The sequence below is a fragment of the Protopterus annectens genome, chromosome 8.part0 (assembly GCF_019279795.1).
Source record: "Protopterus annectens isolate FY-2018-M chromosome 8.part0, PAN1.0, whole genome shotgun sequence".
Lineage (NCBI taxonomy): Eukaryota > Metazoa > Chordata > Ceratodontiformes > Protopteridae > Protopterus > Protopterus annectens.
The window spans coordinates 1,264,063,067-1,264,088,318 of record NC_056741.1 but is presented as its reverse complement, the minus strand read 5'-3'; the positions used below and the strand labels follow the sequence as shown (position 1 = coordinate 1,264,088,318).

The window sequence follows — 25,252 nt, the reverse complement described above, 5'->3', positions numbered from 1 at the left end:
GCCTCCTGGTGGTCTGACAGAGCAGAGCCATCCGTGGACTCATCTGAGGACTGGGGATCAGAGGGCTCAACCCTGGGCCTTTTGTCTGGAGGTGGTTGAGAGCCCCTGTCCGGATGAGGTTGTGAACCTCTAATTAATGAGATCAGATCCTCTGCTAGGGTAAGAATCTGAGAGCTAGTAGAAGGTCTCCGAGAGAAAACCTTGGCAGGCAAAGCCTTAGTAAGTTTAGCAGCCTTAGCCCTAGAGAAAGCCTTAATGGACATGGAAAGCAGGGGGTCTGGCTGCACCACGTGCAGGAGTAGACTTATCTAAAGGAATGGTGTCGGAAGGTTCCTGGACACCGGTTTCAGTAGGTAATTCAATGACCGACTTCGGCGGGGCCTCCATGGCGAGGTAGTCGGTTGTGTGGTTTCGGTAATAGGAAGTACCAAGGACTCTGTTTCAGCGAGACAGAGACACTTTCGTGACCAGGCCTGACCGAGGTTTCAGCGAAACCGCGGCCGCGTGTCGATCCTTGTCCTTCCGTTTTTAACTAAATGCGGTCGGAGTCTCCGGCGGCATCTTATAACAAAACTAGCCCCAAAAACTCCTCTGCAAACTCCGACCGGCGTCTAAGAGTTCGTCGGTTGAAGGAAGAACAGGCTGAACAGGCCGAGGCGTCATGGTCTGGGCCTAAGCAGGGAGGCAGTAAGAGTGGAAATCCTTATGAGGTATTTGTTTCCCACAAGTTAAACAATTATTAACTTTATCTGACATCGGCTGAGGCGAAAGAGTCCCCAATGGGGTACTTAGCTTTTGAAGTCTTCGGTAGCTGAATCACAGGAGCTGGCCGACCGGCACTTGCGAACTGCTTCTGCTTCGGGCACCACGCGGCAAGAAAGACTGGGGAAGATGGCGTCGGCTGATGCTTTTATACCCTAGACGCTCTGACGTCGGGGAAAGTGCGACATCTACCGAAGCCAGACCCAGACTTTGGAATCCGGCCGACCGAAGGGCTGCCTGAGGCAGGACAACCCATATGTGATGACTGCAGATGCATCCTTGAAGGATATCATCTGAGTAAAACTGACATCCTATTGATAAAAGGTTTCTATTCTACTGAAATGCCAAGGATGTAAATGTAAGGGTCCATGGATACATTTTCACATTTGTGTGTAAAATTTTTGGCAATGTGCAGAACTAAATTTTCTGAAGTAATCTGCTGCCAATTGCTGGTGAAATGAGAATGTTCCCATTACAGGATGATAAGCAGGTTGCAAAGGAAGAAATGTAGAGTAGCAGGCTGGCCAAGCATAATATTAGTATTACTAGGGCATACAGAATATCATCCCTTACCTTTTTTCTGCAGAGGCAAAGTCCCAGGCAAAGCATATTGCCTTACAGTGGCATCTGCAACAGAAGACCTTAATGTGAAATCCAGTGCGCCACTGGCATAATTCATAACATGAACATCTGTATCATTTGCACAGGCAACCATCTGGAGAAGTTCACCTTTTCTGATCAAGTCTGGTTGCATTAGTTAGTATACTCTATATGTTCTAAAATGTAATTATGACAGTGAAGCATGTGAGTTAGGTAGCTGGCCCGTTTTGCCAAACTTGTCTACCCCTCTGTATTCTTCAACAGGACAAAGTGAGCAGCTATTGCCGTTTTCATGTGATATACTGGAAAAAAAATGAAAAATTACAGATGTTACAGAGCACACATTTCTCTAAAGGTCTGTCATTCAGGGGAGCTCTGGAGAAAGGACAGTTGTGTACACTTACCATAAATGCAGATGTTAGAGTGTATTCACTGTTGCAGTCCTAACAAATGGGTTATCTGGCTCCCAGTAGCCCTCAATCGTCCAGAATACCAAAAGATAAGTAAAAATTACGTCGGCTGCCATCGGTTGTAAAGGACGTCAGGGCGTCCGATACAAAAGGAGGCAGCAGACATCATTTCCTCAGTCTTTCTTGCCATAACAATTGAAGCCCCCAGAAATAAGGCTGAAGCCAAAAGCAACATTGGCAAATAATATCTAAATTAGCCTGTACCTCAGGAAAAGAGAATAGAAGAGGACCAAAAAGGTGGAAGGAGGGAGAGAAACCAGGACTGCAACAGTGAATACACTCGAACATCTACATTTATGGTAAGTGTACACAACTGTACTATGTTCATCATGTTTCACTGCTGTAGTCCTAACAAATGGGCTGATTAACAAAGCACAGAGAGAAGGGAGGAGGAACCAACAGAATCAAGGGGTGGAGATAATGCCCTGCAACACAGCAGTGGCAAACCCTGCCCTAGCTCTGGAAAAGACAGGCAAATTGTAATGCTTAGTGAAAGTGTGAACAGAAGACCATGTGGCAGCCTCCAAAATATCTTTAGTAGGGACACCCCTTAAAAAAGCCTCAGAAGTGGAAGCCGCTTTAGTTGAGTGGGTCCCAACCCCTTGAGGAGGAACCTTGCCATGAAAGGAATAACAAAAGGGGATACAATGTGCAATCCCACTTGGAAATGGTTTGCTTAGAAACAGGCTTGCCCTGAACTCCAGGGGCAAAACTGACTGAGCTGATTTCCGAAGGTCTTTAGTCCTGTCCAGGTAAAACCTGAGCTGTCTGTGCACATCAAGAGAATGTAGGATCCTTTCACCTTTATTTCGAGGATTAGGAAAGAAGGTAGGCAGGTGTATGGACTGATTAAGAGTCAGGCTAGAAACCACCTTAAGCATAAAGGAGGGATTAGTTCTCAGAGAGATTATCTGCATGGAAAATAAGAAAAGGCTCCACGGCCATCAAAGCTTGCAGCTCTGAAACTCTCCTTGCTGAAGTTATAGCCAAGAGGAGAGTGATCTTGCCAGAGAGAAACTTTAAATCTGTAGTGGCAGCTGGCTCAAAAGGAGGAAGAGTGAGTTTCTCTAGAACAAAATTAAGATGGGAGGTTTTGAGGATTTTAACCACCTCTGAAAACATTTTTCAGGGGGAAGAGAGAGAAAATGGGTTCAAGAGAACAATGAGCGAATGGCTAAAGATCTTGATAGAGGAAAAAGAAAGACCACCCTAAAGCAAATCAGCCAGGTATTCCAGGATCAGAGGAAGGGTAGGCTGAGAAGAAGATTCCCCTCTAGTCTGCATCCATTGAGAGAACCTATCCCATTTGCCAGCGTAGGACTTCTAACGCTAGGCCTCCTGGCCTCCCTCAGTAAGTCAACCACCTGCTGGGGAAGGGAATGAGCCATGCTGCCAAATGGAGAGACTGAAGATGAGGACGTAGAATGTTTCCCCCTTCCTGAACCAAAAGATCTGGCTTAAGAGGAAGATACCAAGGAGGAAATTGGGAGAGACTGCGAAGCAGTGGATACCAATGCTGTCTCGGCCAGTCTGGAGCTATGAAAATAGTCCTCGGTCGTTCGTCCCTGATCTTCACTAATACTCTGGGAAGAAGAGGAAAAGGAGGGAAGGCGTACACTGATAGCAACATCCAAGGGAAGGACAGAGCATCCACTTTCCAGGCTCTGCTGTGATGCTGTCTGGTGCAAAAGAGAGGTAGAAGGTGACTGTCTGGGGAGGAGAAAAGATCCACTGGAGGCGTGCCCCAATGTTGAATGATGCTGTAAAAAAGACTGCTCTGTTCAGCTGCCACTCATGAGGATCCAGGGTTTGCCTGCTCAGCTGGTCTGCCAAAACATTGAGCCTTCCTGGAAGAAACTGAGCTAGGAGATGCAGGTCCAGGGATGCTGCCATGGACCAAAGATTCATGCTTTGTCTGCACAGGTGGTAATAAAGAGAGTCCCTCCCTGCTTGTTGATGTACTACATGACTGTGGTGTTGTCTGTTCTGACAAGCAGGGTCCCTGGAGAAAGAAGATGCTTGAAAGCTAGTAAGGCCTGCTGAACCGCTATCACCTCCTTTAGGTTTATGTGCAGGTGCATCTGCTGGGCATTCCAACTTACCTGTATGCATCTGCCATCCAGGTGTGCTCCCCAGGCATAGTCCGATGCGTCTGTGGTCAGAACTTGAGTGGCAGGAGGTGGTCAAAAAGGCATGCATTTGTTTTGTAGACAGGCTGTTGCCCACCACAGAAACTGTCTGCAGAAATGGAAGCAGAGGAATCATCATATCCAGGTCGTGTGTGTGTTAATACACAAATGTTCTTGAGGTACCACTGCAATTTCCTCATATGGAATCATAACAATACAAGATGCCATGAATCCCAGAGCTTGCAGGTATTTCCTTGCATGAGAGTTGGGACAGGCTTGCCAAGTCCTTGAAGTAAACTAAAAGAGTTGTCTGTTTCTCCTGGGTGAGATATATCATCTGGGTGGCTGTGTTCAGACTCGCTCCCAGGAATGTTATCTCCTTGGATGGTACCATTTTTGATTTTTCCTCGTTGAGTGTGTAACCCAGGGAAGAGGGAAAAGAGTCTTTACAAATTTCAGATCCTTTAACAGCTGTTCCTGAGAACTTGCTTGAATCAAACAGTCGTTCAAGTACGGGTAAATCTGAATTTTCTTCTGCCTGCAAAAAGCAATGACTGGGGCCAGACACTTTGTGAAGACTCTGGGAGTAGTAGATAAGCCAAAGGGCAGCACAGAGAATTGATAATGTTGCTTCCCCACCCTGAAACGAAGGTATTGCCTACAACTTTCCCTGATAGGGATGTGCAGATAAGCCTCTGAGATCCAAGGTTACCAGCCAGGAATCCTTTTTAGCATTGGTAGCAACTGATGCAGAGTGAGCATTTTGAACTTTGGAATTACTAGAAAAGAGTACAGAATGGAAAGATCTAGGATAGGATGCCAGATGCCTTCTTTTTTGGAACTAGGAAAAGCTGGAATAAAAGCCCTGGCCTACCTGCTGAGCAGGAACTGATTCTATTGCTCCCAGAAGAGACAAAGACAAAATCTGATTCTCTACTTCTGCCCTTTGGTTTGGAGGAATGTCCGGGAATCCCTTTGGAGCTGGAAAGGTGCAGAAAGAAAACTTGTGCCCCAGGGACACCATTCTGAGCACCCATTTGTCATCCATGATAGTGGCCCAGACATCTGCAAAAAGGGCCAACCTTCCCCCTAAAAGGCTCCCCAGGCAAGCAAGAACAGGCAGAAGTTGGAAAAAGTCATTGAGAGTATTTTGATTGAGATGCAGGCTTGGAGCTTCCCACCTTAGAAGTGGAAGCCTGCCAGTGCCTAGACCTTTGAGGGGTAGCCACCTGCCCCCTAGAAGATTTGTAACCTCTATTCCTGGAATGACTCTGTCTGCTGGTATCAAGAAAGGTCCAACTCTTGGAAGGGTAATTCCTGCTAAAGCGAAGGGGTTGAACTTGCAGAAAATCCTTAACAGTTTGCATGGACTTGGCCTTATCCTCCATCTTCTTAAGTACCTCCTCTGCTTTGCTGCCAAAAAGACTGCCTTTATGCAAAGGTACATCCAAAAGCTTAGCCTTGACAGATTCTGCAAGAGGCATGCCTTCTAATAATAGATCCAGTAGCCGTAGCCCTGCTGGAGGCTTCAAGGATGTCAAAACCACAATGTAAAGAATGCTTATTGACCAGACTGGCTGAATTCAGTAAATCCTGCATGTCTTTATTCTCCGCCAAAAGAGGTACACTTGCTATCCTAGACTTAATAGCCTCCAGGGTGTACTGCTGGTACTTCAGCATGTGAAAAAGACAATTGGTAGCTCTAATAGCTAGAGTGGCAGAGGTATAAACTTTCTTGCCCCACCTATCTATGTTCCTAGATTCTCTGTCAGAGTTAACAGGATTCCTGGTAACTGTGGCCTTAAACTCCTTTAGGGCCTTGAGAAATAACCTCTGGCTTCAACAATGGGTTCCTAAAAAGAAACAAATGAGAATCAGGGACGCTGTAATACCTTGTCAGGTTTCCTGGGAGCAGGAGGAACCCAATTTGGAGTCAAGGAATTTTCCAGAAAAACATCATCAACAACTTCCAAAACAGGGGGAATGGCAAGAGGCTTATGCGGAGGTAAATCCAGAAACTCACTAATCCGTTTCTTAGATTGGGGATAATCCTGACTTTCCAATTTAAAATGTTCCCTGAGGGTATTCAAAGTATCACCAAGAGAGAAATCCTCTGGAGAAGAGGCCGAAGGGATGGACTATTCTGCATCTGAATCCTCAAAAGGAGAAAAAGCCTGAGAAAATTCCTCTATCAGCAGAAATGCTGGAAGAAATAGAACCCGAACAGGACAAAACCTCAGGAGAAACATCCCTACTCCTTTTAGGGGGAGGAGGCTGAGATGCCCTAATAAGAGTCAACAAAATCATTAGCCATTTTAACCATTTGGGACTGAGGAGAATGAGAAGAAACTGGAGCCTGCCTTTTCACAGGCTTACGAATGGAAGATTTACCTGCAAGCCTGAAGGACTTGGGAGGCCTGGCAACTGCCGAAGCTGCAGCAGAAGTCGAAGGAAGAAGTTTGCTGTCAGAACGCAAGACAGAGGCCTCGGACACCGGAGTCAGCTTAGCGGTTCCAGCTCCAGCAGAAGAGGTGACTGCCGACAGGTCGGAAGGCAAAATGGAGGCCGAAGGCCTAAGGGACTCTGACTCAATCAAGGCATGCGGTTGTACATCTGCAGACTGCAGGTACTGCAAAGGCGTCTCACTGGCTACTGCCTGACTACCAACTTATCATCCAAGGACTTTGCTTTCTGAGACCTGTCGGGGTCCTTATCCTTACGTTTCTTTGGAATATCCGAAGCCTGAAGTCTGATGGACACCATACCAATGAACTTAGGCCAAACTCCAAAATGCCTAGCCAAAATCTTAGCCCGATGGATAGTACGTGGATTAAAGGAGACACAAAGATCCCAATTGGAAATGTTGTGGTCAAGGCCTAAACAAATAATGCAATAGAAATGAAAATTACTATGGGGAATCTGCTTTCCACAGATAAGGCAATTAATAACTTTTTCTGACATTCGTTAAGGCAAGAAAAAGAGGATCCCCAAAGGGGTACTTAGCTGTAGCAGACTTCAACTCTTGTAGTCGGAAACCAACAAAGGTAAACTGCTGACCGTGAAAAGCTTCTGCTTCGGGCTCCGCATCAAGGAAGACTGATGAAGTGACGTCGGCTGCCTCCTTCTGTACCGGATGCCCTGACGTCATTTACAACTGATGGCAGCCATCATTTTTACTTACCTTTGGTATTCTGGCTGATCGAGGGCTACTGGGAGCCGGATAACCCATTTGTTAGGACTGCAACAGTGAAACACGATGAACATCTTGTTTGGCTGTTTGGGAGCAGGAGGTTGAGTAGCTATCTGTTACATCCTGTAAAAGGCAAATGTAGAGGAAACATCCCAAGGTTATAGAAGGGTCTTAAAGGGTTATAGTATTTTTTCTTGGGGAGGGGGGGTGTTCTTTGGCCCAAAGAAATATCCCAAAAAGAAGCAAAGCTGAGAAGACTGTTCATCATATGCTGTTGCACATTAAAATCTTCTTCCTCATCCTGTGAAGCCAACAGGGAAGTTGATTTTATGCAAATGTGAACTTTTTCTTTTTTGGAAAAGAAGATCCAGAAGGAACCTGACTAAAGGGCGGATACAAATGTTGAGATAAACCTCCATTTTTTACAATGCATCACTTCAGGAATGAACACAACCCAAAGTTTCACAGGTGCCAAATAGAAATAGCAATTCAGGTTCCAAATTACAAAGCTTAATCAGCACTGTGTTACACAATACTAGGAATATGGTGAGCACTGCCTTCAGTGACTTCTAGAAAGAATACAGGACATACAGAGTATTGCTCTAGATGGCAATACAGAATTAGGCTCCATTTTTCATGAACCCATGTTAAAGTTAGTGTTGTACTACTAATCCTTCCCTCCACAAAAACATACTGCAACCCTTCTTTAAGTGCCCAGCACTGAACTAACAAGATACAGCATATGAAATACATATTTTAACATCTCTTGTAGAAATACAAGTAGCTAAAATACTCTCTTGATCAAATTATTTTATTCTACAAACCTCCTAACATTACCACAGTCAGAATAATAGTAAGGGGAAAGTAGGCTAGCTAGGTACCAGGTATTTTTTGTGAGGGTGGGGGTGGGGGGATGCAGATGCACAGAAGCTTAGAAGATAAATTATGGTGGGAGACCTAGGTGACATGTAACCTGTTGTGTGTAGCATTTATGTAAATCTGGCTCTGCCTGTCATCTGAAGGAACACTGTGAAATCATCACACTGACCAGGACAAAATACCTCTCCAAAATGCACTCGGGTTGGACTGTAAGCAAATACCTGTGTAGAAACTGCAGAAAACTTGTAAATCTCATGTTTTACAGTACAACATCAGAACATATTTCCTTCCCTAATGAAAATGACCCGCATCTTTTAAATGCACTTACATGTCTGCCTCAAATCAAGGAAAGCCTGTCACCTGCTTTTTTCAGCCACAAAATCTAGTGCATTCTGAAACAAGGAGCACTTTATTGAATACAAGAACACACGACTATGGCTATAATGACAGTTAGGTGCCTGTGCATGCAGTTTTTTTTTTTTAGTGCTGGCCCTGTGGGTTAATCACACTTTAGTATAAAACAGGTACTATTTGTGGAGTCAAGTCTTTCAAAAGACAATACTGAGCTTACCTAAGTGAGGGGATAAATTAATGTACACTAATCAATAAACATAAGGTTAGGCTGACATCCTTGAGTCTAGAAACATAAGATTAGTTCTATGCTGTGTTCGGAAGAGAAGAAAAAGGTAGTTCATCTCAAGGGCTTTTGCAAAAGGCCACAGTCATCCAATATCAAGCATCATGATGAGTGAAGCCCCCCCCCCCCCCGCTTCCAAACAACACTCCATCAGAAAGCAATCTACATAATGGGCAAAAAACTATTAGTTGAAAGCAATACTGATGCTACTCCAGTTAAACTCAAACAAACAGCAACACAAGTAGAATACATAACGAACATAACTGGACAATTTACTTCTACTTTTGAAACTGCATAAAGGTGGCAATAACACCATTACCCACTTTTGTGGGACCAAAAGTGATTGGTGCTTTAACACATTTACCTGATTTACAGCTACTATCCCACATATCAAATTTAACCGAGCAGCTGTAAGACTGTCTTATTTACACCACCAAATCAAAAGCAGAATTTCCTCAACAGCTAGCTAATACACATTTATCATAAAAGTCAAGAAAGCATTAATGCCAAACCTTCAAACATACTGAAAGCAGAACATTTCACAAAGGGCTCCATTCTTCCTGCAAATGGCACATTTCTGAGCTACTCTTTACTCACAGGTCCCACATCTCCACCAAGGGGAGAAATAAGAATAAGCAGAACAAATTATATTTCATTTGATACAATCTTTCAATGAAGTGTAAATAAGATTACAAGTCAGGTTACTTCCATTGCAGTAAGGGTGGCTGCCTTGTCAGATGTGATTAGGCCAATGGATTAAATAAATTGAAGAATATTATTTCCCCTTGTCTGGTTCTGCTTCATTATGGATCTTGGTGTACCCATCTACCCAGTCCCTCTAGACTTATACCAAGCGTTTCTGTTAAAAGTAAATGTGGAGAGGTCAGAATCAATTGCCAGCACACATTGAGGAAGCAATCACAGCAGTAACAATAGAAAGACGTTTAAAATGGATAAGCGCTTTTGTTTTACTCAAATACAGACTTCTTCAGAGCCATGTTCATGTCTTGTGTAATACAAGCACTTCACCATTATAAAGAAAAAAAAAAAATATATATATATATATATATATATATATATATATATATATATATATATGTTTATTGTTACTGCTATGGTTGTTTCCTCAAGGTTGTGCTGACAACTGATTATGAGTTTGGTAACTTTCTTTGGTTTTTCAACTCACCTGGAGTGGCTTCTTGTGGATTAAAGGTGGATTGGTGCTTACCAATGGCCTTTCATGCACTGTAACGTCGTAACTAGTTACCAAGATAAAAAACTAAGGTCTGAATTTTACACATTTTTCTCAGTCCCTATAACCATTCTGTACAAAGTAAAGGGGGGAAAAACATGCTCTGCCCTTTGCAGGAATATCGTTTGTATGCTTAGAGGCAGTCTATGGCAGGGGTCTGCAACCTTTACTATCAAAAGAGCCATTTTTGGCCCCTCTCCTACCAAATAAAAATTCATCTAGAGCCACAAAACCTATTTGACCCCTAAAATGAAGACAACACGGCATATAAAGTTTTATATATAGTTAGTATACTAAATATAAATAAGTTTATAAGAGCAATATTTAAAATCTGTCCCTAGTTTTGTTCCTTTGTTGGGATTGCTCAATCGCTGTGTGTGTGTGTATGTGTGTGTGTGTGTGTGTGTGTGTGTGTGTGTGTGTGTGAGATATCTCTTGACCTCTTACAACAAGAAATCTGGACAAAGCCATAAAATATGGGGCACAAAGGCCCAAATACTGCTCTTACAAACTTAGAAAGTTGATAGAATAACAGACTTTGCATTAGTATTAATTTTCTGAAGGGTATGAAGTCTGAAATTCAAATGTCTTTTTTCTGACTTCAGCCATCAATGATTTGCCAGAAAACTACAATTTTATGAAAAACAGACCAAAAATATGGGCAAAAGTCAAGACATTCTGCAAAAATCTGCACAGTTGAGAGGTGTGTGTGTGTGTGTGTGTGTGTGTGTGTGTGTGTGTGGAAAATGCATGTTAACAGAAACCATGTTAGTCTAGCAAGTTTATAAGACAACATTTAAAGTCCATCCCCATTTTTGTTCCTTTGTTCCCCTTTATTTGTGGTTGTGTCCAGATTTCTTGTGGTAAGACTTTGAGTGGTATGGAAACCTTCCAGGAGATGCTGCTGCTGCCAGGGGATCAGTCGATCACTCTGTGTGTGTGGAATGCATGGCAACAGAAACAGTATTATTCTAGCAAGTTTCTCAGTTTATAAGAGCAATATTTATTAGTCTGTCACTTGATCACTCTGTATGTGTGTTGTGCGGTAGAGTGGCCATTATTTTTCAAAGTTACAGGGAGCCACTGCAGAGGGGTGGAAGAGCCACACACACAACACGTCTAAGAGGCAGCAGTGCAAAAGGCCACATTGATAGCCTTCCCAACAGATGAAAACTCTCTTCTAAACATTCAAACCATTATTAGTTAACTTGAGTAATGCTTCATCTGTTCTGGAAGCCAAGGTAAGCGAGATGTGACAATGTAAAGCAAAAGCACTGAATTTCATTGTTTGTGGAGACAGACAAACTAGTGGGTATCTGGTGGAAATTATAAAGCACACTTCAGCCAGCCATTATGACAGCTGGAAATTATGTTAAACTGAACTGGGTTAAACTTTATGAACCCTACTTTGGCGACTTAAGAAAATATTACCCTAGCCTAACATTTATTCTTTCAAAAGATTTAATGGATTGCTTACAATTCATCTAAAATTTCAGGGAGTGAGACTGTTCAAACAATCAGTAGGCAAACTGCAGAAGAAGCATTAAACCACACATTATGCAATGCACTAAACATACCACAATGTGGAGGCGTGGCAGTCCTAACAACATTTCATCTGGAGCCAGCAGTGGAGACATGAAGGGATTCCGAACAATGGGCGATGTTTGGAAAGTCATGTCAGCAAATCCTTCAGTAGAACGAAGTGGTTCAAATCCTTCTGGGAAAGCCAAAGTAGCAAGAGATGTGCTGCTGTTTGTAGTTGTGTTTCCTTTTCCAGGTGGGTCAGCACTTTCCTGCTCATTTTCTTCTTCAAGAAAAAATGTCACACTGTGCTTCCTTCTGTCTGAGGCTGTGACTGGTAATTCCTCTTTGGGCTCCTTAGGTGTCATTAATGGTGAGCAAGTGTCTTGTATAAGATGTTTTCCAAAGTTCTGACAAGTTTTACTCTTGAGCGTCTGTTGCCGATTGGCTAGGGTTTCTTCAGACAGTGCTGTCTCAGAAACGCTTTTTCTAACGGTCTCTGTCAAAAACAGATAAAATGAGACATTAGTGCGCAAGCTTTGTCACTTTATTAATATATTTTCCTCACCTTCCCCAACCTGTTGCATGAAACTGTGATGCTGCTATGTGACATTTTAGGTTCTGGGAAGCACTGGTCCTAATAACTGTGCAAACTGTAGTCAACTTCTCTACAGTGGAAATCTGGCTGAGAAAAGCAGTTCTGTTTCACAACCCCATACATGTATACTTGCAGACCACTGCTTACTATTCTTAGTCTGGGGTTCCTTTCTGGACTGTAACCCTTAAAACTATAAGAAAAGCCGACATCACAACCTGCTTTGTTAACCAAACAAACTATTCCTTTCATACTAAAAAACAGATGCAAGGTTTCCAATTATACAAGGGAACTAATGCTGACATGACATGAAGCACTCCCAGTGCTCACCCTGTATTAGTCCATGTGGTGGCATTCTCTGAATGACTCCACTGTAGATCTACAATGCAAATTTATGAACATTCCCAAGAAAATGGAAGGATATGGATGGAAAAACAGCTCTGCTCCACTATAATCCCTTCTAGGAATTACAGCTGGCCTCATGTAGCTATGCAGCTTTCCCTACACCTGCTCACTTTTCTTCCTTCCTATTCAGGTACCCTTTAAGCTCCTGTGTTACAAGTGCTCTGTCACCATCAGTGGCACTGAATTATAAGATGTCTCTAACTTTAATACTAGCTTATGAAAGTTTTATTTCGTAAAGTAGTATGTAGAGCTAAGCAGACACTGGAGGGAAAAACAAGCATGTGATCGCATCTTGGTAGTCAAAGCAATACTGATGACTGAATCACTGCAAGGGATTAGTATTATTTTCTAGACTGTTCTATTCCAGTTCAACACAGAGAAAGCAGCCATTCTGGTAATACAAGTTGTTTTTTAGCTAGGGTTTCTCCCCAGAATGTATGCTCTTTAGCCCTCCTCGGTTGCTTCTCACTTAGAAATGCAGCATGATGGATTTGGGCTCTTATTTACCTACCACTGAAATGGTTTTCAGTGGAGTTTTCAGAATAAACCATTTGATTTGTTTTCTTTGCTTTTTTCTTTAATCAATTTCAAAGCTCTAAACAGCTCTCTGATCTTGTCAGTTATAAAGACCTAAAGCGCTTTCTGATGCTTTCATACAACAGTGACCGTCTTGCTTTTTGTAAAAGAAAATGCATAGGTATGACAAAAACAACATGTGGAGGAAAGGGTATTAAATACACAAATTAAAAAAAAATTAACCAGTGCTGCTTATTTAAGCACAAAAAGGATAGTAAATGCCACTGTGGGTAGAAACAATAACTACAGTCTAATTTAAAAAATATACTAACAATTTGCCTCAAGAGTTTCTTAAAGACAAAGATTAAGCATTACTTTTTGAGTCAGTGGTGAGACGGCACTCAAGAAGAAGGCACAGCAAAATTAAGTCAATGTGAAAAACGAACTTAAGATGCCTGAACTGAACTGGAATAAGTATATACAGGCAATAAGGCACAGAGTGATGTGTATGGTATAAATGCTACCCATTGTACAGGGGTGCTGTAAGCTATGGTCCTGAAAGTTGACAGCCTTGCAGTAGTTGGGCAAACAGTAATAACTGCAGTATGCACACATGTCTTACTGTATTCATTAAAAATTTATCAATGTTTTTGTGCTTTTTGAATTTTACATTTAGTTAAGTGCATGAAATGTGTGTTCTGGTATATGTTTGCTGTACATTTTAATTTAAAATAGCTCTGCCCATTTTAACTATTTCACTGTTGTTAGGTTGCAACTTACAAATAAAAAACTCTAGTACAATCTTTAATAATGGTATCTAAAATGACTACCCTAAAGTGTCACACAACTCTAACTACACATCTGCACACGTTTCGCCAGTTGTTTAAAAATCACACCTCAGATTAGAATTGGACAAATTCGATGCGACAGCTCAGGTGTAAATCACAGATGGTATGTTGAAAATTAAGAGCTAAAACTGTTGCATTTTGACGACATTATAACGCATTTGTCAAAAAGAATGTTAAAGACACACCACTTTCATGATTTACTGGCTTTCTAGTGGAAATATTGTGTATGTAATTTTTGTGGTACATTTACTTCTGGAATTTAAGACATTTCTGCATGAATCGCCTTCCACCATAGGTTACAGTTAGTGCTAAGAGAGCAGAAGATGCTGACAGTGACATTCTGAAGGCTGTGATGGAACGGGGAGCTAAGGCTGAATGTGAAGCCTAGGTGGACTGCTGTAGTCTTCTGCTATTTATGGAACATATTTGATGTATGACTGGTCAGTTTTCTTTGCCCATTTAATAATTATATATTTGGGTTTTGGCAATTTAATGAAGTACATTTAACTCTGAATTGTGTTGTCTCATGTAAAATATGTTAAAAGGCAGAATTAGCAAAGTAAAGTACTTCAAAAATGCAAATGGTGTGTATGTGTGTGGTGGGGGTAAGCCCCCTACATCCCCCACATTTCCGCTCCCTTAACTATACTAACTCAAAGGTCGTACAATACCAAAGAAAAGGGTGTTTAGCGATCTCACTGAAATACAGTCAGTCCATGCATTCTTTCTGAACAACAACAAATAAATTTAATTAAAATAAAATGCATTTTAAAAGACTGCATTTGATCATGTAACTGTGATCCACATATATGGAACATCTAACACTCAGTGAACAATAATACGAATGTGTGTGTATGTAGCTCTGAGACTCTTCTATCTGAAGTTATTGCTAGCAGCAGGGCAGTCTTCCATGATAGGAACTGAAGATCTGCAGAGAAAGCTGGTTCAAAGGGAGGTAGTGTTAGTTTTTCCAGAACAAAATTGAGGTCCCATGTTGGTGTAGGAGCTCTCCTGGGTGGTCTAATGTTTTTTGCCCCTCTGAGGAACTGCCTTAGAAGTGGATGCGAAAATAAAGGTGGATCCGTGTTGTAGTGGGTTGAAATAGCTGAAGCATGGATTTTAATGGAGGAGAAAGAAAGTCCTTTGTGCAACATCTCAGTTAGATACTGTAGAATGTGAGGCTGAATTGTGTCTTGGCCTTTAGCTTGGTTCCAGGCACAAAACCTTTTCCATTTGTCCGAATAAGCCTTCCTGGTGCTTGGCCTGCTGGCTTCCAGAATAACATCCAGAACTGTTTGGGAAAGAGGAGCTGGCTGGATGCTTAGTTGATTTGCCATGCAGCTGGATTTAAGGTTTTGAGCTGGCTGTGAAGAATATGATTGTTTTGTTGTGTGAGCAAATGGGGAATTTGTGGCAATATCCATGGTAGGCCATGGACCATATTCCTCAATAGCGGGTACCAGTGCTGGCGTGGCCAGTCTGGGTCTGAGAATCAGTCGTGGTCTCTCCTTTTTGACTTTCAGAAGTACCTTTGTGAGGAGAGGCAGTGGAGGGAAGGCATATGCTGTCAGGTTTTTCCAACTGAAAGAGAGTGCATCCACTTTCCAAGCTTGATGGTGAAGTGTCCTTGTACAAAATTTTGTTAGTTGATAGTTTTGAGGACTGGCAAACAGGTCTATGTCTGGAAGGCCCCATTTTTGAGTAATCATTGCAAATATTTGTGGATCTAGTTTCCACTCGTGGGGATCCTTGATGTTTCTGCTGAGGTCGTCTGCCAATGTGTTCTTCTGTCCTGGCAGGAATTGAGCTTGTAACTGAACTTGGTAAGCCAGAGCTGTGTTCCATAAGATCATTGCTTGCCTGCACAGAGGGTAGGAATGTGTACCCCCTTGTTTGTTTATGTACCACATTACTGTGGTGCTGTCCGTCTTTATTGTAAGTTGTCCTGGATGTAACAGATCCTTGAAGGCTGTCAGAGCTTTCTGTATAGCTAGCATCTCTTTTTGATTGATGTGCAGATTCCTTTGATCTGCAGTCCATACGCCTTGAATGCACTGTCCTGCCATGTGTGCCCCCCAGGCATAATCTGATGCATCTGTTGTGATAGTTTGCCTGGCTGGGGGCAAGGTGAAAGGCTGACCCTTGTTGAGGTGACATGCCTGTGACCACCATAGAAATTCCTGTTGTAGGCAGGGAATGAGAGATATCATTGTGTCCAAAGCTGTGGCTATGTTGAGACCATACGCTTTTTAGGTACCACTGTAAATTTCCTGATATGCAGCTTTGCAAATGGTATTATTAGTATGCAAGATGCCATGAAGCCCAAGGCCTGCAGAATTTTTCTTGCAGTTAATTGGGTCTTTGTTGCCATTGTTTTGAAATATTGAGTTAGTTGTAGTTGTTTGTCTGGCGTAAGATAAGCCTTCTGGGCCGTTGTATTCAAGCTGGCACCCAGGAATGTCATACTTTGTGAGGGTTCTAGTTTTGACTTCTTTTCGTTTACTGTGTACCCCAGGCAATTTAGTAGATGTTTTACAAAAGCCAGATGATCTAAGAGAATGTCCTTGCTTTCTGCTTGGATGAGGCAGTCGTCCAGGTATGGGTATATTTGAATTCCTCTTTGTCTGCAGTAAGCAATTACTGGTGCCAGGCATTTTGTGAAGACTCTGGGCGCAGTAGATAAGCCAAAGGGCACTGCAGAGAATTGGTAATGGGTTGAACCTGCAATGAAACGGAGATATCTTCTGCAACTTTGTCGGATAGGGACATGCAGGTATGCCTCCTTGAGGTCCAATGTTACTAGCCATGCTTCCTTGCCCAACATGGGAAGAAGCTGCTGTAGTGTTAGCATCTTGAATTTGGGTACTTGTAAGTGTTTGAAAGGTCCAGAATTGGTCTCCAGGCATTGTCCTTTCTGGACACTAGAAAGTGTCTCGAGTAAAATCCTTGGCCTTGCTCTCGAGTACGTACTAGTTGAATGGCTCTCATGTCCATGAGAGCTGTAATTTGCTTTTGTGCCTCCGCCCATTGATTTTGTGGCAGGTTTGGCATTCCTCTTTTCATTAGCAAGGTGTGAAAATGGAATCTGTATCCTCGTAAAATTATGTCTAGGACCCATTTGTCCTTTGTGACAATGTGCCATTTGTCTGAAAAAAGTGCGAGTTTTCCTCCCAAGGGGGCTGCCAAGAGAGTGTTGCTTGGCCAGGTGAGGTGCAAGTCATTGAGTTTCCCTTCTGGTGGATTGGGACCTGTCTTCTCCTCCCTTCTGTGTTGTAGTGCCCCATTGGCGAGGTTTGTACTGGGCTTGTGGTTGTCCTCTGCCCCTTGGACGTCTGTATTTACCCCTCTGTGGTCTGTCAGTTGCTGGAAAGGACCAATTTTTTGTTGGCCAGTTTCTGCTGAAGCGAGGGGGTTGTACCTGCAGGAAATATTTGACTGTCTGCATAGATTTTTGCCTTATCCTCCATTTTCTTTAAGACTTCTTCTGTTTTAACTCCAAAAAGAACATCCTGCTGTAAGGGAGCATCTAGAAGTTTTGCTTTAACATGATCAGGCAGAGTTTGTTCCTTTAACCAAGCATGCCTACGTATAACAGACCCAGTGACAGCTGCTCTGCAGGATGCCTCCAAAGAATCAAACCCACATTGTAAGGTATGTTTGCCCACCTGTTCAGAGGCGTGCAACAGATCCTGTATTTCTTTCAATTCAGATTGTTGAGGGAGAGTGGTTATTCTTTGCTTTAACTGAGAGATTAGGAATTGCAGATACTTAAGCATGTGAAATTGGCAATTTAGTGCCCTCATAGCTAGTGTGGCTGAGGTGTAAACCTTTTCCCCCCACCTGTCTAATGCTCTGGAATCCCTCTCAGAAGGTACAGGAATTTTAGCCATAGAAGCCTTAGCCCCCTTGGGACCCTGGGAGATAGTCTCTGGGTCAGCTACAGGGCTTTTGTAAAGAAATTTGTGGGAATCAGGCACTCTATAGTATCTGTCAGGCTTAGCCGGAGCAGGAGGGAGAGAGTCTGGGTTCAAACTGGATTCTAAGTAAACCTCACCCACAATGTCCAAAACTGGTGGGATGGCAAGTGGTCTGTGTTGGGGGAGTAAAAGAAACTCTCTGAGCCTTTTCTTCGAGTCAGAGTAGTCCTGACCTTCCCAGTGAAAATGTTCCCTCATAGTGTGTAAAGTTTCCCCAAAGGAGTAGTCTTCAGGAGGAGAAGCTGAGGGAATAGAATCCTCAGCATCAGAATCTTCATAAGGGGAGAAGGAGTAATCTTGGTCCTCAGAGGAGTCTGAAGAAATGGACACTTGTTCAGAGGATGCATAATCTTCCTCTTGTCTAGGCCTTTTGTCAGGAGGGGGCTGGGAACCCCTGATTAAGAGATCAAATCTTCAGCCATTTTGAGCATCTGTTTCTTAGGCATGGGGCCTTGAACAGGAGACTGAAGTGCAGCCCTTTTTGATTTAACAGGAGTCTTAGAAATCATTTTAATGGTGAGAGTCGGTCTTAAAACGCCTTCAGAAACCAATGGCGTTTCTGTAGCACCGACGTCTTTTGCAGCAATGTCGTCGGTAGGGCCTGAACTAAATGGCTGCGTCAGCCTGGTACATTCCGCCAAAATTTCCATAGCGGCCTCGGGTTCCAGATCTGCGGTAGTCAGGGGCTGCGTCGGAGCCTCACTGAGGACCGGGGAACTGGAGACCGGACCAGCCGAGGCCTCGGAATCTGGCTTAGGCCTGGGCTGTCTGTCTTTATCCTTGCGTTTTTTGTGCACGCCGGTAGTCGGTTGCTCTGACGGCATGGTGTAGTTAAACTTCCTACCGAAGCAGTGTCGTGCGAAATCAAAGCGTCTTTTAATAGTATGCTTATTAAACCTAGCACAAAAGCAACAACTAGTGAAGTCGTGGTCTGGGCCTAGGCAAGGTATGCAATAAGAATGAAAATCCTTATGAGGTATTTGCTTCCCACAAGAAATACAATTGTTAACTTTTTCTGACATCGGTCTGAGGCAAGAAAAGTTTCCCCAACGGGGTACTTAGCTTTATAGAAGACTTCGGTCTGAAATTCGAATTCGAAAATCTCAGGAGTTGGCCGACCAGCACTTGCGAAACTGCTTCTGCTTCGGGCACCACGCGGCAAGAAAGACTGAAGAAAATGGCGTCGGTTGCATTATATATACCCCTGGCGCACTGACGTCAGGGAAGAAGCGACAGCAACCGATGCCGGACCAAGACTTTGGAATTCCGGCCGACTGCGGGACCGCCTGACGACAGGATAACCCAAGTGTGATGACTGCAGCAGGGTAACACGATGAACATCAGTGATTTCTCTGTTGTGTTTGGTTTCTAGTTCTGTTTGCTAGTAAATCACCATGTAGAAGAGCGAATTAACCAGGGACTTCGTTGTTTGGTGTTAATTTGCACTTGACAGTTATTTTTTGCTGTGCTTTTTACATTAAGAAATTCCAGAAAAATTCATCTTGTGGCAGAAGGTGTCTAACTAGTCTCTCATTATTGGGAATCACTCCTGGCAACTCAAAAGAGTAGTCGTTTATTGGCCAGAGGGCACAGGAGTTAATTTTCAGCTTTTTTCTGCTTGCAATAAAAAAGACATGTTTGTGTGGCTCTGTGCTTACTTCCACAGAGCTCAGGAATGCCATATAAATGTTTCTACTGCATCTGGAGGCATTCAGGATAAGATAACATATTTTCTTGATTTTTTGCACTTGCACAGATTTTATTCAGTGATCAGTTTTCAGCTTTTTCTGTCTGCTATAAATTAGAAGCATCTGCATGGAGCTATTTACCACACAGTGGTGGTCAGCAGTGCCCTGTAGAGTAGCAAACACAACAAAACTTATTGTATCTAGGACTTCAATGTGTAAACTGTAAGGCTTTTTGCAGAATTAAGCTTGGGGCAACTAGTTAGCGTGTTGAACTAGACTAATACTAGATCACAGCACTATCCAACATCTTGCCTTTATCCAAGATACCACTCAAGTAACCCCTGGAAAACCAGTTTCCTAACACAGATCCAGACAACATGGATATGCAATTTCCTAATGTCCAGCTTGATAATATGGGCACCCTGGGACAATGTAAAAATTGTCTCTAATTTGGACAACCATTTAAACCTTAAAGAAACTAACACGGTATTGCAAGAGATGTACATACGCAGCTTCCATGGAGGCAAAAATCTCACAAATAAGGTGGTCAAGAACACACGCACACTGCTCATGAAACACACAGATCTTCTCATGCTGAGACACTAAAAAAAAAAAAAAAAATTCCAAACCTCAAAGACCTCCTAAGCCATCCAACAGTAACTCCTATCCTCAGCCATCACTAAAGCACACACCAAACATCAGACATAAGCTTACACCCTATGGTCCCCAAGAATAAAATCCATAAGGCAAGCAAGCACTATCTAGTACTCTTGCGCAAAGGGAATTCCATTGTATGATGCATAGATGCCCATCTCACCAGGCAGGACAACTGAAAGAGAACAGAGGAAGTCCAACAAGGTCAATTATTAGGTCAAGATAGTCTAAAACATGGCCTATCAGGACAGCTTTAGGCATTCTTCAACTACAGCCTCATAACAGGTTATGTACAAAGTGAATGGAGAACAGCAATTGTCATGCCTCTTCATAAGGGTGGATCATCAACTGACTCCAGGAACTACAGACCCATCAGTCTGACAAGTCTAATATGCAAAGGGCAAAGCCATGGAAATAATTATCATGTAAATGATCAACAAGGGCACTGGCAAATTACAGACATTGGACTTCTCAGTTTGGCTTTGTTAAGGGAAGGTCTTGCTTACTTAGACTAGTTGACTTCTTTGAGAGGATCACCATGGCAATGGATGAGGGGAAAACTTGTGTATACTGCCTACCCTGACCAGGTCAAGGCATTTGAAACAATACCCCACTCAGGTACTGTTGACAAACTTTTCAAACTAGGAATAAATCCCTACATCACTGGACTGTTGGGTGGCTCACAGATAGGACCCAAGAATTAGGAATGGTGAGACCATGTCTACCGAGAGACCCTTCACCATCAGAGTACAGCAGGGCTCTGTGCTGGGCCCGCTCCTTTTTGGCATCTATTTCCTGGAAGTAAAAGTAAATGCCAAAGGCCTCTGGCTCACCAAGTTCACAGATGACTGTAGATTGGTTGCTATCACAGATTCCCCCATGACAGCAACATCCTGCAACAAGGGTCTAACACAAACAAATGGATAGTGCTAAAACCACGGATTAAAACTCAATGCTAAAAATTGCATTATATTGTCCTCAGAATAATTAGCTTTGGTGGACAATTTCCCAATCGATAAAATACCCCTGAGAGTTGACCTGGTAGTTGGGGATCTCTGAGCACATGTAGACAATGATCTGGCCTTTGACCAACATGTAGCCAAGACATGAAGAAAATCATTCTATGTCACCCAACTTATAAGCAAGGGTATGGCATCCAGGTCCAAGGAAGTTAAAGTACCATCTACTCAGCCCTCGTCAGACCCATCACCGAGTACAATGTCACTTTTGTCATGTACCTAACCACACGCCTGCAACAGCTGGAATGCCCACAAAGGTCCTTCCACCAGATGAATCCAGGGTATGAATACTGTTCTGTCCTACAAAGATCGCCTTAGTGCCTTACCTCTGTAGTCAGTCTTCTGTTGGTTACTTACAGGCGATCCATGCTTGGTATTATAAGGCATCCTCAGATCCAGTTCTAATGGAGCTCTTACACATTCACAAAATGAAGATCACAAGAAACACTAGATCCAAGGACTTGAACTTTGCTTGCAACATAAACAGAACATGCTGAAAAGACTGAAGTACATCTCAAAGGATCCTCATGTTATGGAATGGGCTCCTCATCCATGTGAAACAGAGTTCATCCCTGACCCTATTCAAAACCCCTATAGCTTCCTTGGACCTGGATGCATTACTCTTACTTACAAGATGGATGACACTGAATGATTTTCTTACTCCCTTGGCTATGTGTTGGTCTAAGGCCAGATTACTATCTATATATGATCCCAGATCTCTAACTCTGGGGTCAGTTTTCAGTGGTGTCTTATCAATAGAAAAATTTGCCTGGCTACATGTTTTCCCAAAAGGCCTGCTCCCTTTTGATAGTTGGAGGGGTTATGCTAGTAGGGATTTCACAAGGGGTGGGGAGGGGGAATGGGGGGGGGTAAAGTTTGAGCTGAATTTGTCGGCCAGCAGATTCGCTATGTCATAATGCTCAATGAAGGTGGTACCATTTATGACTAGCTTGGCACACTGCTGTGTTACCCTTTGAGGTTTCATACATACCTGTAGAAGATCTTGTGGTTGTCTTTAGCCTGAGAAGCTATCATGACCTCATAATTGGCCTTGTTGGATTTAATTAGCCCTGTTAGTTTCCTGTTTAGTTTTATTAGTGAGCTTGTCATTATAAAAGTTGCTCTTTCTGACTTTGGCCACGACTTTTTCCCTTTTGTTATATATCCTGTTAAGATTAGCATTCCACCAGTGTGGTCTGTTTTTGGGGTTTATTTTGGGCTTGCTTCTGGCAGGTACAGCAGCCTCTATGCGGCCACTTACATATTTGCACAGTGTTTCTGTGAATAATTCTGCATAGGTTGTTGTGAACTTTGGGTTGACCAAGGCACTGAATTTTGACAAACTGTCACTTAATATGGTGTAGTTTGCTTTAGAATAGTTTAACTGTATAACAAGCATTACTTTTAAGCAGCTCAGCTCCAACACCCAGCCCATAAATTACCACATTTGCTGAAGTAATATCTTCCAAACTCAGATTAGCTAGTTACTGTCAAGTAGTAGATTTGTGTGCAGCACTCTCAGAAGCAATGTCACTTTACAGACACAGGCATCTCAGCCTCACTCCCCTAACACAAGCAATAAAATAAGACATTTTTAAAGAAAATAACCTTATTCTCATCCAGTTACTGAAATGGAGTGTCCTGCATGCATGACCCATGACAACTGATATTTATGTCTGCATGGTACCACTGAATACATGCTGAAGCTGAAAACAGAAAAGTATGTACATCCACCAGGGAATTACAGGAGTATATCACATAATTACACATGCAAAACCTGGCTTGTCTAAAAGTCCTCTAGCCATGCAGGAAATGGCCATATTCATGGCAAATGATAAAACATGCAGTGATTGGATGGACCATGTCACAAACACCCAAGTAATGAAAGCATAAATTATGCTGCAGGATGACAAAGTGAAAGGCACAATATTTGCTGCTGTCTTTAAGAACGTCAAAAATACTATGGAAGAGCTGTCGAGAATTAACCAGCCATGTGAGATCACACTGGCTGGATTAACATTGGAACAAGCAACATTATGATGCATTTGATTTTAGAAAATAAATTCCTGATCAGCACCGACAATAAATCAGCCTTTTTTGTACATCATGAAGATAATGGACTGATCAAAGCAAACAGCTAGCCTTTTACTCAGTTCTTAAAGGCACAGCAAAGAGAGAGAAAAGAATGAATTCCCCACCATGTTCATACCCAGGTAACATGCGAATGCCCCTTAGTGTTTAGAGAAATACTCCTACCAGCAGTCATTATGTTAGAAAAGGCAGGCTTCTCAAATCGCAGGAGATGCATCAGAAAGGTCAGAGGACGATGGAGGCAGGTCCACAGACACTGCCTCACTGCACAGACAAGAGTTAGGATGAGAGCAGGAAGGACACAAAACTCTGCACAAACAACACAAAAGGCTGGTTGGCAAATTGCCTACATCCTGTGCTAAGACCATCTATACTCATCTGTTACAACACATTTTAATGAAATGTTAGAAGCAGAAGCAAAAGACAATGCAACTTGATGACCATCTGTGCCTAATAAAGAGAACACATGCACAAATAGGCTTATACTTACCCATATAAAAACACAGCTGCCAGACTACACATACACCAACATACACCCTCACCTACTTGCAATATTAACCCCTTCCAACTACTATAAATAGAAAAGTCAGGTAGCCTGTATACTGCTCATATAGAAAGAAAGAGGACAGGACTGCAAATGCCCAGCACCCGACCTCTTAACATTTATGCCCAGAGTTACAAATAAAGCAAACATAGTTAGGGAAAAGATAACAAATTAGTGACTCTTAGTTGTTTGTACAATTAACTTGGAACTTCTCAAAATAATTTCCAGTTTTTAGTGAGTTGGAGCAAAAGTCTGAGAACAAGTTAGGGGTGCCTCTCCACAACATGGACAGTTGAAAGGTATGCTCGGCACTACAGGTGCAGCACAAGACACAAGTGCTAGAAAAATGCCAGCCTGTACACTGGATATTGAATACAAGGGCTAAGCAACAGGATGCTGTAAATCATGCAATTAGTATACTTATACTGTGGGCCGACAGCTACTTTAATACTTTTTAATCCTGCATTATGTAATGCACTACAGCTGTGCACATAGCTAACAAAAACTTTCATAACTGCAGTAGAGTGTACAATGCATTCACAGAGACAGTAGGCATTAGTTTTTAGCCTAATACTTACCAAGCCCTTCGTAAAAAGGACAAATGAAAGTAACTTCATCACACACCATGGTCAAAGTATTTTGTCAGCTGCTACTTTCAATAAATGGGAAGGGATACACAGTCAGCATGATGGGCACTGCATAAATCTAGACTCTGTCCTGATGCACTACACTAGTAGTGCTATTAAGGACAGAGTTTTCAAGGTGGTACCTTGTGGATAATATTACAAAAGGCTATGCGTATAGCAAGCAAACTTATTTTACATCTCTTACCAGTACAATTGCATTGCAACTTTAAACAAGAGTCAAATATGAAACTATCCTTAGACTCATGTTTTCCGATGCATCATTTTACAACAGCCACGCAAACAAAGGCAAAAAAAAAATCTGCATAAATAATAAATCTGCATAGATGAATAAGCCAAAAAAAACTTTTCTTTTGGATGCTTTTCTCTAGTCACTAGACGAAATTAAATTTTTAGTTTACAAGTCAGCAGATTGATACCAGTCTAGTGTTACCACTCTCAAGTGTACTTTTGCTTATCCATTGCAGAGATGGAAAAAAAAAAAAAAAAGCGACACACACACATACATAAGTAAACCTACAGGAAAGAATCAGACCGAGTAGAGTGGTAGACAGTTGGCAGGTGTGCATTTCCTGGAACTTTTAACCTGGTTTAAAGTGTAATGTCACCGACACACAAATTACAACATTGGGGTTTATATACCTTCTGTTTCCGTTCCCTGCTTGATTTCTGCAGGTAGTGGGTATCATAGGTTCATACTAGGCTATCTGCCCTAGGGCATTTATAAGCCTAGCCAGAGTGTGTTTGGCTTTCGCCACCCATTTTAAATTAATTTTGCTATGCCCTTTTTCGAGGTTAGTATACTGTGCCTCTGTCTAACAGTGACACAGA

The 25,252-nt window shown here is 42.4% G+C and overlaps 1 protein-coding gene across 1 annotated transcript in view; it reads right to left on the bottom strand.

The window, feature by feature from the left end:
• LIPE (lipase E, hormone sensitive type) overlaps positions 1 to 25,252 on the bottom strand; it is a 233,382-nt gene that overhangs the window by 61,880 nt on the left and 146,250 nt on the right. Inside the window, exons 7-8 of the mRNA XM_044079418.1 lie at positions 23,399 to 23,542; positions 11,497 to 11,939 (exon numbers count right to left, since the gene is read on the bottom strand). Of these exons, the coding sequence (XP_043935353.1) occupies positions 11,497 to 11,939; positions 23,399 to 23,542 (587 nt within the window). The remainder of the gene's footprint in view (positions 1 to 11,496; positions 11,940 to 23,398; positions 23,543 to 25,252) is intronic.